The sequence below is a fragment of the Phyllopteryx taeniolatus genome, chromosome 11 (assembly GCF_024500385.1).
Source record: "Phyllopteryx taeniolatus isolate TA_2022b chromosome 11, UOR_Ptae_1.2, whole genome shotgun sequence".
NCBI lineage: Eukaryota > Metazoa > Chordata > Actinopteri > Syngnathiformes > Syngnathidae > Phyllopteryx > Phyllopteryx taeniolatus.
The window spans coordinates 19,115,572-19,129,696 of NC_084512.1; the positions used below are offsets into that span (position 1 = coordinate 19,115,572).

Here is a 14,125-nt window from a genome sequence, read left to right on the forward strand (position 1 = left end):
CAGGGTTTAAAACAATGTTTTTATTGACATTTATAGTCAAAATATGAGGTACAGGAGGACCCCCGGGATCGGTGGGTGTTTAGCCTAAATGCACAGGAATTTATAAACTTATTCTTGTCTTTCATCATACAAAACAATGAGAAATAATGTACAGATGCCAAAGGTGGCAACATGGAGCGTTTGGGTTCATTTTGTTTCATTGCAACAGACAAAAGCAATAGCTGCTCCATTGGGTTTGAAATCAAATATTTTTATTGACATATACAGTCACAATATCAGGTACAGGAGGGCCTGGGATTGGTGAGAAGGTGGCAAAAAGGGAGTTTCTGTTAATTTCCTTTAATAGCAACAAACAGAAAACAATGGCTACTCCATTGGGTTTAAAATCCAATCTTTTAATTGATGTTTACAGTCACAACATCAGGTACAGGTGGACTAGGTGATTGGTGGTAAATGTGTTGCACACCCAGAAACACTGCTACTTGTAAACATGTCTCTCATCATACAGTGTCGAGCTGTAGAAGGTGCCAACAAAAGGAGCTTGGGTTCATTTATCTCCCTGATAAAACCTTGTGATATACAAGCATGCATCTGTGGGACCATTTCTGACTACCAGCCATCTTAGAATAAGTTAAAAGTGATGATGTGCTACTCTGAAAATAATACAAATCTATTCATTCCAAGACTCAATTCAACTCAAATAATGTGTAATGAAATAGAATACTACAGGAATATTGCGCTCCATCTGCTTTCGTTGCTGTAACTTCATCCTATATTGGTATCATCGGCTAAAATGAAAAAACCTTCTGAGGATGACCAGATAGTGAAAATGTATTTTCACGTCATAAATAAGCTTCTCAATAATTTAATCAGATATTTTACAAAAATGACTTTTAAACCACAACAAAAAAGTATTAAATTGTTTTTTTTGAATCTCATTAAAAAAATGTTTAACATATCCTACAACTGTCCAATGAAAAGGATGTACAGTATGTCCAAGATATTACGAGTTGATTTCCTATTTCAAAACATAAAAAGATGGAGAGGGGAAAAATAAAAAAGGTTAGAGATTTTTCATCCCCCCCCCCCTTTGGACGACAACGTTATAGCATTTAAGTATATTTCTTGGAATGTGTTGAATACTCCAAAAGTAAAAAGTATTAATAGTTGCAGGTTTATGTACCATAACATTTTAACACATCTTGACACAAAAAAGAAAACTATCCATCCATTTTCCATACCGCTTATCCTCACTAGGGTCGCAGTTTAAAAAAATAAAAATAAACAATACAATTAACAACCTTCCCTACATCAAGGTTTAAATTGTAAATTCCCATACAACTAATCATCATCATCCCAACATATTTTCACTCTGGAATGAGAACATAACCGGGATGCTTCGCAGCACAAATAAAACTGATTTTTGGAAGGTAAACTCATATTTTGGCATTGTTTATTGACTTTACAACTCACAAAAAGGGAAGTGGCAGCACAAGTAGGATCGAGTGTGTGTCAAAAAGGTGAGGCTGGATCTCCTTTTCCCTCACATACACCCTCTTTGGAATGTCGTGCGTTCGTGTTCAATAACACAATTAGAGTAGCACGTATGCACAAAAACAAATCACATACGCACAGAGTAGGCCACGAGGCTGGGTTTGAAGATGAAGTCAAAATACAGATATCTCTGTATATTATTCAGAATTTGACAAATTATTCTTGACGACAGTTATCCTACATATGACAACAAAGCGAGTTGGGTCTTATGAATATCAAAGTGGCGAGTTGAGGAAACGCGTGCAAAAAGGATTCACCACATTTAAAAACAGACCTGCCTGACATTTGGGACTGCACAGGAAGAATTTTGAACTCTGTCCCAGTTGTGACCGTCCCCATGTGATCAGGTGTGGCAGGCAGTCTTTGGACTTAGTGGCAAAAAATAACGGCTTTTAAAAGTCCATTAAGTGGTTTTCAGGCAAATAATTTTTAGTGTTTCAAGCGAGTGGAGACCATCAGTCTGGTCAGGAGTGTCCAGAAGCTTTGGAAATGGTTGACAGACATGTTCTCACTTTTTTTAATGGTCCTTAAGAAGTGGGCGGTGGCGGGGCTTCGGCGCATAAAGAGTTTCAGTTAACTGGCAAAAAGAAGAAGTGTGCTTTCTTGAGGCCTTTATCATAACCCTCCCATTTTGAATCCCAGGTCTATTGAGAATTCTCAATGGGGGAAAGAGTCAAGATACCGGAAAGGGGGGGTGGGTGAGACAAAGTTTCGATCCTGGTCCTTCCCCCCCGCCCCCCACACCCCCCCCCCTTTTTTTTTTTTTTTTCCACCAGGCAGATCAGGAACTTCTACCAGTGACACTCCAAGTCGGTGGTGCTCTGGGAGAGGACAGCCGCCAACAGTGAAGTGTGAAAAACAGAAGAGAAAGAAGTCAAATTAGGGACAGAGGGAGGAAAAGACAGTTATTGTTTGGTTATTATGAGGAGATGCTTCCAGTGAGCAACCTGAACACAAAATAAAAATTAAAGCAGGCGGGACAAACTTTCAATTGTCTCGGGCCTGCAGAAGAGGCTGAAGGACGTTGGTCTTGTTGACAGGAAGTGACAAGAGACAAGGACTGCTGCTGCTGTTGTATGCGTGTGTGCAGTTGAAGAGCCTGCCATAAGAGGGGCAGTGCATGCATGTCAGAGCGCACAGCACATAAGGGGCGGAGAGGGACAGTCCGTTGTCAGCATACAAGACGTGCCTCTGCATGCTAGTGTTGAGTAGACACGGATGGGAGGAGGGGAGTCGACAGAGAAGGTGGCCGGTCGACATGCCTGCAAGACTGCGTGAGGTCGTATGCGTGGAGGTGAGAGGAAGTCCGAGGGAAAAGAGGAAGCAAGGGGTGGGGGGACAATTATATATGATCACTTACCAAATGAAACAGGATGGCTGCATTAATCAGAGGGTGAACACAGTTAGACACTCTTTATATCCCTCTATGGCTTGATGTACACTGCATGGTTCAAGTGTCAATTCAGATCTTTTTCATGCTCATAATGTGGCACAGTTCTGATATACACATCGGCTATACCGCATCAATGCCACCTTGACGTTATTGAAATGCACCAATGGCAGACATTTATACACCCACATTGAAAAAAATAAAAATTAAAATACCATAACTACAACAAAAGCATACACAAGTAAAAATAGTCTAAATATAATAGGCGTGTCCATCAATAAATATATCAAAATAATTGCGGACGGCAGCCAGTGGAGTAATGTGGAGGTTAATCCATTCAAGCAATGGGGAAGAGCCAGCCCAGTCCAAATAAATGCTATTACCTTGAAATATTTGTATTATTTATTTACGTTTGAGGTTTTTTTCCCCCCCACTGTTGCCACTGCCCGCTGGTGACACTTGTAAAGGTATTTACATGCATCTTGGTCACCTCCGTCAATGTAAACGCAGGCATATCAGATGTGTATGTGTCAGTTGAACTGGATATAGAAATAGACTGTCCAAAAAATTGGATAAACTTATTTCACTGGAATTGGGCACTTGGACTTGCAGTGTAAATCTAGCTTGTTTGTGTGCACCTAATATTTTCTCCTCCCATGTGGTTAATAAGGCAGCCAGATGTTTAATACAGCTCTCTGTGTCATGTCTGAACCTATTAATCTTGCAAGTGTACCAAATGTTGTGGCCTCTAAGTGTGGAAGTAATTACTATCAAATCGACACCATCTGCCCATACGACACAATGGGTTTAATGCGGTTTTGAACCATAAAGAAAAACAAACTTGTTTGTCCATCTGTGTTGTCTGTGATTATGCAGAAACACACAAACTTTCTCAGAAGGGTAAAAGTGTGGACCATTACATTTATGAGCACTTGAATTTAATGTGGCAAGGGGCAAAAAAGGAAATTCAATATTTTGACCTGGGTAGAGGTCCCCAAAAAAAAAAAAAAAAAAAAAAAAAAAAAAAAAAAAGAAATGCCCAAAAACATGGCTGACAAATACATTACAACAAAGGAGGATCTGAGCAAACTGTTTAAAGTGACATCAACACACTTTAAGGCTAATGAAAGTGCCAATGTAGCGAAGCCGTAACCCACATGCACCACAATCATTTAGACTTGTCAAACGATGAAGATACAAAGTCTTGGATAGCCCGGCGGATACTGACCCCTTCTTCTTCTCTGTATGGACTTAGACTGTTGTACACCGCTTCAATAACGCTTTGTCTGCAAAAAGAACAGTGCAATTAAACCAAAAGTTGAGAGGACATGGAAAAACAGAGACAGTTTTGACTAGTATCGCATTTTAAGGATTAGGCTCTTCGATTTATTTCCTCAAATGCTCACGGCATCTCATTTGTGAAAACCAGACATACAGTAAACATCAAAGAAAACATCATTATTTCTCATGCTCTCATCAGGCTTCTTGGCAACAACATTAAAACAATGACAATTGAATTAAGTGTGCTTGAATCAACAAAATCAACTATTTCAAACATTACTTATGTCAACATTTAAAGGAGACATATTACACTTTTTTAAACAATTCCAGGTGTCTTGATACAAGGTTTCTGACATTTTTTAGATAAAAACACAAGGAGTTAAAGAATCACAGCACACATTGGGCTCTATTTCCGTGCAGGGCGCAACTGGCACACTGCTCTGTGACAAGCTGGGCGTTCGGGCACAGCAAGGGTGTGTCCCTTGAGAACTTGGACGTTGCTAGAACTAAGACAAGAGCGTGCAAAATCCTCTCGGACTCTCCACATCCCGGTCACCAGCTCTTCCAGCTCCTTCCCTCAGGTAGGCGCTACCGATCAATGCAAAATAGAACTAGCAGACATTCCAACACCTTCTTCCCTCTTGCAATCAACAGCTAACCTACAATTCCATTGCAAAATGCGGGCAATTATTTTTTTTGTCTTGAGTTCATTGTCACATTTCTGTCGTGCCATTTATACATACTCGTGCACTCACTGTAGTAGTCTCGCCACGCTGCACTATATGCATATCTGTTGTTGACCAATACTGGCCACTCATGCCAGAGTAGCATCTGCCCCACTTGCACACTGACTGAGGAGTATCTGCAACATTTACACAATCAACATTGTCCCAGATTATCACGCTACTAGTCACTTTAAACTGCATACACTCCTTGAGGTTTTGGCGCCCTTCGCACAATGGTCACTGCGCCGGACTATTGCTATATTAGTCATTCAAACTGCTCTAAGTGCTAGAGGACTCTGCATCTTTTTGCACAATTGTCCCCAAAAAATTAATTAATTAATTTAAAAAACCATTGTACCGGCATTACCAGCTAACTAGCAACCCTTTATTGCTCAGTGACTGTTTTTCTCAATGTCGTTATGTCTCAAAAGTGTTCTCTGTCAATTGACTGTCTGTTGTCGTACTAGAGCGGCTCCAACTACGGGAGACAAATTCCTTGTGTGTTTTTTGGACAGACTTGGCAAATAAAGATGATTCTGATTCTGACATGTGCCCGGCAGAATGACAATTCGGTGGCATAAAGACGGTCTAAATTTACGCCTGCTCAGACCACGTCTAAGTCTTGGAGCAGCTGGTCCTATGTGATTTAATTCTATGTCATTGCCCCGTATTTCAAGGAAATGAGAGGTGCCGCTTTGACTGGCGGCGAATGAAGCCGGCTGTAGACACCCACTGTCTGATCCGCAGGGGTGTGCTGGTCTACCAAGTACGGCTTTTGTTAGCATGAAGAACAGGGCATACCTAGGGTGTTGAGACGAGACGAGTTTCTAGTCTGAATAGAAAAGGAGTACGTAAAAGCATAATTTGCATCTCCACTCATGGAGACAGCACTTCAATTGACGTGCAGATATGTGCATGTGGCTCATGCACTGGACACATTGCCAAACATAAATATGCCCACATCGACAACATCACCAAACATTTTAGTATGTGCCAGATGTCAGCTAATCTGTGCTACCGCTGAAGCTCTACTTAGCTTTTGGGTTTGACATGGTGGTGTTTCAGACCGTATAGTCTGATGGACGAACTTCAGCAGTTTCTTGGAAATTGTGGATGTTCAGCCAGCCTAGTAGAGACCCTCTGTATGGGTCCACTATTTTGTAAATTATCACGGTCATTACATCAAAATCTGACAACATTTATAAGGGCTCGATTACCAAAACATTTTTGGATATAGGTAGCTGACAAAAAAAAATAAAATGGTTGTGTAATTTCACACTTGAGTGGGTAGGCACTCCAGAGACCAGATTATTTGTACACAAGCAATTAAAAAGTAAATTATCCATAATATGTCCCCTTTAAGTGGTGGTGTGTTGAGGTTTGCCCAAAGATAAAACACCTTATGGTGGCGGAGAAGGGGGGGGCTCTTACTTGCTGGCAAGGCCTCCCCCTGGTGGCAGAGCCGGCATGCCGCTGTCAGCGGACAAGTTCCTCATCACCGTCACCAGGTCGGGAAAGCCCTCGTCGGCCGGCCGGGACAGCAACGCTGAAAACGACAGCAGAGTGTGTTACACAAGATGAACGTCAAAACGTTCCTGTGTCCTTCTCTCCATTCCCTTCTTTTTTGAGTCTCCCAGTAGCAGATGGCCCAAGAAGCCAAACATTTACATTAGCACACAATGCTAAATGACTTCATTCCACTCCAAGATGCCAATAAATCCATTCGGTGAACATCTATTTGTCTTATTTGACCATAATGTCAAACAGCAAGGCTTTGTTGCCGGGGAGAAGAGCTTATAAGCAAAGTAGCAAAATAAAAAGGCTTTATGACTCTCAAGGGGAAACTCGTGAGAGAACAAATGGGAGGAAATGAGAGGGCCAATAGGAGAGCGAAGAGAAGACACTGCATGTGTGAGTGAGGGAGAGGAGAAAACAATGTCAGAGATAATTCTGCAAGAGAGAATAGGGAAGGGAGATGCTCGCTGAAATGGAAAAGGAGGTCACGATGGTGTCATTTTTCTGCATTGAGTGGGATCTACCCCGGATGGAGGATGTTCAACAATAAGAGGCACAACACAAAAGAATAGGGCGGTTCTGAAGAGGAAAACCCACAAACATTTGATAAGAATACAACAAAGCCATTCATCCTCACCTTCCACACGAGACTCCAGGTACTGGTTGAGCTCTGAATCTCTCCTCACAGCTTCCTCCGACACTTTGGGAGTGTTGGGCAAACACACTAACACAACACTCATGTTATCCCGGCTCCCCTAAGGACGATGTGAGGAAAGAGGAAATGAGTGTGAGCAAGAAAAGCAGAGTCAGTGTGATAATGACTTATGTAAAACGGTAAATAAAGCTATGATACAATACACAAACATATATTACTTCCAGCCACAAGATGTTCCCTTCTTTTAGGTGACTCCTTCAAATCAAGTAGTTTTTATTTCGGCTTTAATTTGATGACACAGTGATTCACATCTCTTTAAATGTATCCATCCATTTTCCTACACTCGTTCTTATTACGGTCACGGGAGAGCCGGAGCCTATCCCGGCTGACTGGGGGTCAATGGTTGGACACAGCCAATCATTCACAAATTTCACACCCACATTCACATCTATTGGCAATTTAGAGGAACAAACAAACACACGGGGGGAAACCAGAATGCTCAGAGAAAACCCAGGCAACACTGAAAGCATGCAAACTGTACACAGGAGGGATGAGATTCAAAGCCGGCCCTCTTCACTGTGACACAGGTGTACTGCCCACATTATTTCTAGTAACAGTATCCTTTGGGGGAAAACATCTTTTAAAATTTATGCATGACGGAACCATCCCAAAAGTAAAATTCAGCTTTTCAAGCCTGTAGAGGTGAGTGCAAATTATTTTCATTAAAATTCTAAAATTGCAAAACCCCTGGAACCTTTTTCTTCTCTTTTCCTAAAGGGAATATTGAAGTGAAAAGTATAAAGCAGCCAATATCCCACACATATATACACACCTTGTGCAGGCAGGTGTCCACCACTTCATTGCAGACTCGCTCCAGGTCATCAGATACCTCAAGCCTTGATTTGACAAACTCGCAAAGCTCCTCATTGGACATGACATCCCAGATTCCGTCGCATGCCAGGATAACAAACTGATCTTGCTCAGGAGTCCGAACAATCTCATAAACCTCTGGCTCGGGGCTCACCAGCTGCTCGGTGGGGCCCCTGCCAACGACGCACTTGTAGTCGTAGTCCCCCAAGGCTCGGGAGACAGCCAGCGACCCGTTCACCCTCTGGATCATGACAGAGCCGCCGGCGTTCTGGATACGCTCCCTCTCGCGAGGGTTGCAAGGCTTGTGGTCATGCGTGGAGAAGCACACTTGGGTATTTCGGTACAAAACAGCTCGAGAGTCACCGCAGTTCATGAAAAAGAAATGCTCGGGAGACAGGAGGACACCCACGGCTGTGGAGCCACTTCGGTCCATGCCGTTGCGCATGTCAGAGAAGCTGCGCATGTGCTCATCAATCCTCAGGAAGCCTGTCCGGATGCCAGCTTTCACAGCCTCCACAGTGGGGGCAACCTCTGCCGGAGGGGCATCTGTAGTGCTCTCTGAACCGGCCAGTGAGCTCTGCTGCCCTCCAGCCCCGAAACTGGCACTGATTATGTGCTCCAGAAGGTGCTTGGAGCAGTAGTTGGCAACCCTGGAGCCCGCATGGCCATCGTAGACGGCAAAAAACGACCAGTCTGTCAAGCCGTGTGCAGGCAGTCCCAGCGCGGCCGTGTGAGCATCCTCCATCTCCACTCGCCAGCCCTGCATGGAGCTCAGCCCATAGCGGATGCCGTTTCCTTCACCGTGGGCGTTGTGCTTCTCTGTTTTGGGCTTGTCCAGGAAGGCACCCATGGCTCAGCTCTGCAGAGACCCACAGCTGCCTGCGAAAGAGAACAGAAAAGATGGAGAGAAAGAGAACAACACACTGAATTAAATAAGAAACTTGGGACCAAACCTTACAAGCACTGTACTAATCAGCCCAAGCCATGTGTTAGCCAAGTATTGTGTAGTGGCAGCTAGAAATTTAAATCAGTTTCATCTGGAACTGTATGGAATCTGATTGTTCTAACAAAGTTATGTTAGGTCGCCTCTTCGTTTGAAACCAAATGTATCCATGTTGTATCAACACAATAAATAAAAATATACATTTATTTTCTCTCCACATGCAAATCTCCTAGCAATCCGTCTGTTGGGAAACATACCTGTAAAAGAAAAGCTACGCCTTCCGACGACTTGTAGGACGAGTGGGAGTTCATACTTTTAACGCCCGCAATAATTCAGCTTTCAGAACTTCTGTTACGTTATATGGATCCAAGTTCGTCTGCCTGTCTTACTGTTGAAATTGCTATGTCGGTGCGGATGAAAGCACATTAACGTCATAACCAGTTGCAATAAACTCTCTGACAGGGTTGTTCCTGTAGTGTTCAACAAGTTTCAATTCCTCCATTAAAAAAAAAAAAAAAACACTCAGTGAAAATATAAATCCCTGGCATTTTGTCAGCAAATATAACATTTCAAAATCCATGTTGAGCGGAGGGAGGGTGGTCCAGCGCACCGGTTAAGGCTGCACTTGTTTGCTTTGCGCTAATTTCATGAATTTACGTGTCAATTTTAATTTTAATCCATTACACCATTTTACTTTTGTTTTAAGCATACTAAATATTATCCACACAATATTTCCATGAATTTTCCAAATCTTTACAGAAAATTTTATTTTTCAAGAAATTTTCAAGGACCCTTGAAAAAAAAAAATGTATGACTGTACAAACCTTGCTAAATGGGCTGCCATGAAGAAGAGAAATAAAAATGGAAAGACAGCTAAGCCTGGTGCAGGAAAAACTAAACATTAAAATTGTAATTGTCTATAAACCTACAACACAATAGCATGAGCGTTCCTAGGCTGGTAAAATTAGCATGGTAGTACCTCTGCCTCGCCTAAACTTTGGTACATCATACAAACCTAACGCTCATAGATTTAAAAAAGCTACCCCCAGATTGGTTTAGCTTCACATTTTGTTTTGTTTAGCAGTAATTTTAACAGCAGCAGAGAAATAACTCAACCCAGCCGTGGGGATAATCACTCTTCATACGCAGAAACAGACCAGTCATGGTTTATGCTTAAACAAAGTGGCGCCAGTTTAAGAGATTCCTTGGCACTACTGGATCCCAAGAGAACTGTTGAGTAGACTTTACACCAATCTGATCGGCCTTATTGGTATCGGCCGATATTTAGCATTTTATGCTGATCGGCTTTAATGTCATAATTCACTTACTCCGCGTCGCCATCGTGCACAGTATATTTGAATCCAAAAGCTAGTTTATTTGTATCCTTGTCTTTTGACATAGTGCTGTAAATATCTGACGGCCAACAAAGTTATTTCAAAAAAAAAAAAAAAAAAAAAAAGTCAACGATGCCACCGCATCCCATTTTTTACGATCATTGGGCTTTATCTTTTCAACTGAAATGAAACCGGATACACTCGTTACCATGGCGACGACAACACGAGTGGATCGCGCCGACTGTATTATAAGGACAAAATGGGGGGAAAACGTGTGCTGGTGGTCACCGGTGCTCGGGGGAGGAATTTAAGTCAAGGACTGCTTGTGGTATGGTACCGTACTTTTAATACGATACGGCTTGCAACAAAACGTTATGTAGCCTAGCAAGCTAGTGCTAGCACTAACGGTTGTACGTAAACATGCCGGCGTTATGTGTTGGTGGTCGCCGATGCTCGGGAGAGAGGACATTCCTTAAGGCTTGCTTGAGGTATGTTCACGTACTTTCAATACGATACGGCTCGCAAGCAGGCAACAAAACATTATGTAGCCTAGCAAGCTAGTGCTAGCACTAACAGTTCTAAGCGAACATGCAGGCGTTCTGTCAAATCATGCTCTAAACTTTCAGTATGGGTGAAGTAATTTAATTACAATAAAGTAATTTAATTACAGTAAGTTAGCACCCATTATTTCTGTCATGTTGTAATGTTGGTTTGACCTGACTGATCAGAGTACATGACCTGACTAGAGCAGTGATTTCCAAACTTTATGGAGCCAAGGAACATATTTTACAATTGGAAAATCTCACAGCACACCAACAAACAAAAATGTCACAAAAAGTGGATATATTAATTACTGTATGTACTTTCTGCCATCTAATAGAAGAAAATTAATTTGTCTGTCACTATGCCTGACTGGCATAAATAGATGAACAAAGATACATTTATTGTAAATATAATTTTTTTAGCAATTAAGTACACAAGTATATACAGTAAATGAACAGGTCATTTAAATAGACATTTCTCCATCTTGTGATCGGATCAGTGATCAGTTATTGTTTTTTTTAAACTCGATCGCCCCCAAAAATCCTGATCGTGCAAAGCCTACTGTTGAGTAGGCTTGAGCCATGGCCCAATGGTTAAGATCATTGCCTGCCACCGTGGGGAACCTAGGTTCAAGACCCCGACTGGACTATCCGCCAACATCCCCCAGACTCACGGCTGTGGTGTCCTTGAGCAAGACACCGATACCCCGAAATGCTCCCCGGGCGCTTCAGCTGCCCCCTGCTCCAGTGTGTTCCACTGTGTACGTGTTCACTGTGATGGGTTGAATGCACTGAACAAATTTCGAGTGCATGCATGCATGCATGTTCATGACAATAAAAGGTGGTGATTCTTCTTCTGCTTCTTGAGCTTTGGATTTCTTATTGGGCCATTCATTCTGCACCTGCATTAGCTAAATGAACATCATCGGGTTGCTTGAAGGGAGGGAGACATTTTGCATCTGGCCTATACAAATTGTGAGACCAGAAACTGTTCACAATAGTAAAGTCACAGTAGCGAGTCACTCTTTCACCTCTCCACCGACACTAACAACAACTTAAGACCAACACAAGTGAACAGCAGTCCGACGTCTCCATGGATACACAGGTTGGAGTGGCAGCTGGGAGGGATTAGCAGGGCAATAAAGTGATTAAATTCAGGTGGTCGCAGCATGCGAACATGTCAGAGTTAGCTCTCATCTAATCTTGGACAGTCTTGTCCTTGTAGCATGGCAAGGTCACATGAAAGGCTAATGTTTGATTGAAAGTCAGGTGACAGATCAAGAAGGGTCAGTGGATTCAGACTAGCAGGGCAGTTTTAACAAGCTAAGTCAATTTAGCAGTTGGCTGCTGATGAGATAGGTGCACACAGGCCGGGATCAGCCTGTCAAACACAGGAGCTACCTTACTCCTGGCCCACAAGTTCAGGTCTCACAAATGTTTGTTGCCATTAAAAGTACATTATGTTAAGGGTCCTGGAAATTGGACTTTATCCATCTTTACATCTCTGGTTAGGCACATAATCATATCAATCTACATATTTAATGCTTTTACGAGCAAGAAGGACTCGCCAGGGATATCTCCGTGGTTGATGACTCATCATAAGTTGCATCAGAAGCGGTCAATTTCCTGGAAGAGCAGCACTTCAAATAGGCATCATCAGTCATTGTCTGCGCAGCGCCGTCGGGAATACCAAATGGGGCTCGACGGGTGTCTTGGAGACGACAGGATGGGAGGATGAAATGTATCCTCTTTTGGCCCACGGTGAGTAGTTAGCGACCGTATACTGATCCGATCCAATCTGGTTGGCTTGATCGGTATTGGGCAATAATTAGCATTTTATGCTGATCGGCTTTGTCATAATTCGCCGATCCGATCAATGACGTCATTGATCGGCTCCGCAAAAGCAAAGTAAAGCAAATTTATTTATATAGCACATTTCAAACACAAGGTAACTAAATCAATGTGCTTTACATGTTTAAAAGCATTTAAAAACAAAGAAAAAAACAGCTCAAACATTTATAACAAAGAAGGGAAACAAATAAAAGTACAATTAAAACAGTACAGTGCAGGAAATATTTAAAAGTGAAAATGCTCTAAAAAGCATGAGAAAAAGGAAGAGTTTTTAACCTGGATTTAAAAACATTCACACTTGGAACTGATGTCACTTCTGTTGGCAATTTATTCCATTTATGTGCAGCATGCTGCTTCACCATGTTTGCTTTGGACTCTGCAACACTATTTGACCTGAGTCTGTCGATCTCAGAGCCCAACTGGGTTTATATTCCATTAGCATTTTTTTCATGTATTCAGGACCTAAAACATTTAGTGATTTATAGACCAGTAGCAGAACTTTAAAATCTATTCTAAAGCTGACTGGAAGCCAGTATAAAGACTTTAGAAGTGGAGTAATATGCTCTGACCTCTTTGTTTTGGTCAGAACCTGAGCTGCAGCATTCTGAATGAGCTGCTGCTGTTTAATGCTCTTTTTTGGGAGTCCAGTCAGAAGACCATTACAATAGTCAAGTCTACTTGAGATAAAAGCATGGATGAGCTTCTCCTGATCTGAACAAGGTTTCGGACTTGGTCTTTGTTTTTTAGAGAGAGAGACTCTAGGTATTTACTATCAGCAATCCTCTTTTCTTTATTGCCCAAAAAAAATATCTCAGTTTAGTTGTGGTTTAATTGAAGAAAATGTTGGCTCATCCAGTTATTTATCGGTTTTAGACAGTGACACAATACCTCAAATGAACTGTAGTCATCTGGAGACACTGCTAGATATAACTGTGTGTCATCTGCATAGCTATGATAGTCAAAATTAAAGTTCTGAAGAATTTGACCCAAGGGTAGCATATAGACGACCAGTTCAGGGTGTACCCCGCCTATCGCCCGAAGATAGCTGGGATAGGCTCCAGCACGCCCGCGACCCTAGTGAGGATAAGCGGTACAGAAAATGGATGGATGGCTGGAAGCATATACAGACATTTACTCCGCGTCACCATCATGTACAGTATATTTGATTCCAAAAGCTTGTTTATTTTTAGCCTTGTCGCATGTCTTTTGACATAGTACTGTAAATATCTCACTGAATATATTTGACTGAATTATTATTTAAATTTTTTTTTTAAACATGGCGGCGGTGTGGAACAGACAACACGACTGAGACAGACAACACGTAATGCCCAGATCAGACTACAAGACAAATTTGGTCTTTCACGATTGCACTGTCAGACTACTGCAATAAAATCTTGTATTCCGATACCACCGCATCCCGTCTTTTACGATCATTGGGCTTTATCTTGTCAACTCAAATGCGACC

At 42.1% G+C, this 14,125-nt stretch overlaps 1 protein-coding gene across 6 annotated transcripts in view; it reads right to left on the reverse strand.

Moving 5' to 3' along the window:
- ppm1ba (protein phosphatase, Mg2+/Mn2+ dependent, 1Ba) overlaps nt 1–14,125 on the reverse strand; it is a 17,463-nt gene continuing 3,338 nt past the window's right edge. The window contains exons 2-7 of one of the 6 annotated variants that reach the window (XM_061790965.1): nt 7,953–8,869; nt 7,103–7,220; nt 6,382–6,496; nt 4,173–4,230; nt 2,915–2,931; nt 1–2,375 (exon numbers count right to left, since the gene is read on the reverse strand). In XM_061790965.1, coding sequence (XP_061646949.1) covers nt 2,375; nt 2,915–2,931; nt 4,173–4,230; nt 6,382–6,496; nt 7,103–7,220; nt 7,953–8,840 — 1,197 coding nt within the window. In that variant the 5' untranslated portion in view covers nt 8,841–8,869 and the 3' untranslated portion in view covers nt 1–2,374. Of the gene's footprint in view, nt 2,932–4,092; nt 4,231–6,349; nt 6,497–7,102; nt 7,221–7,952; nt 8,870–14,125 lie in introns of those variants that run through there. The other 5 variants (XM_061790962.1, XM_061790964.1, XM_061790963.1 and 2 more) reach the window with 5 other exon arrangements.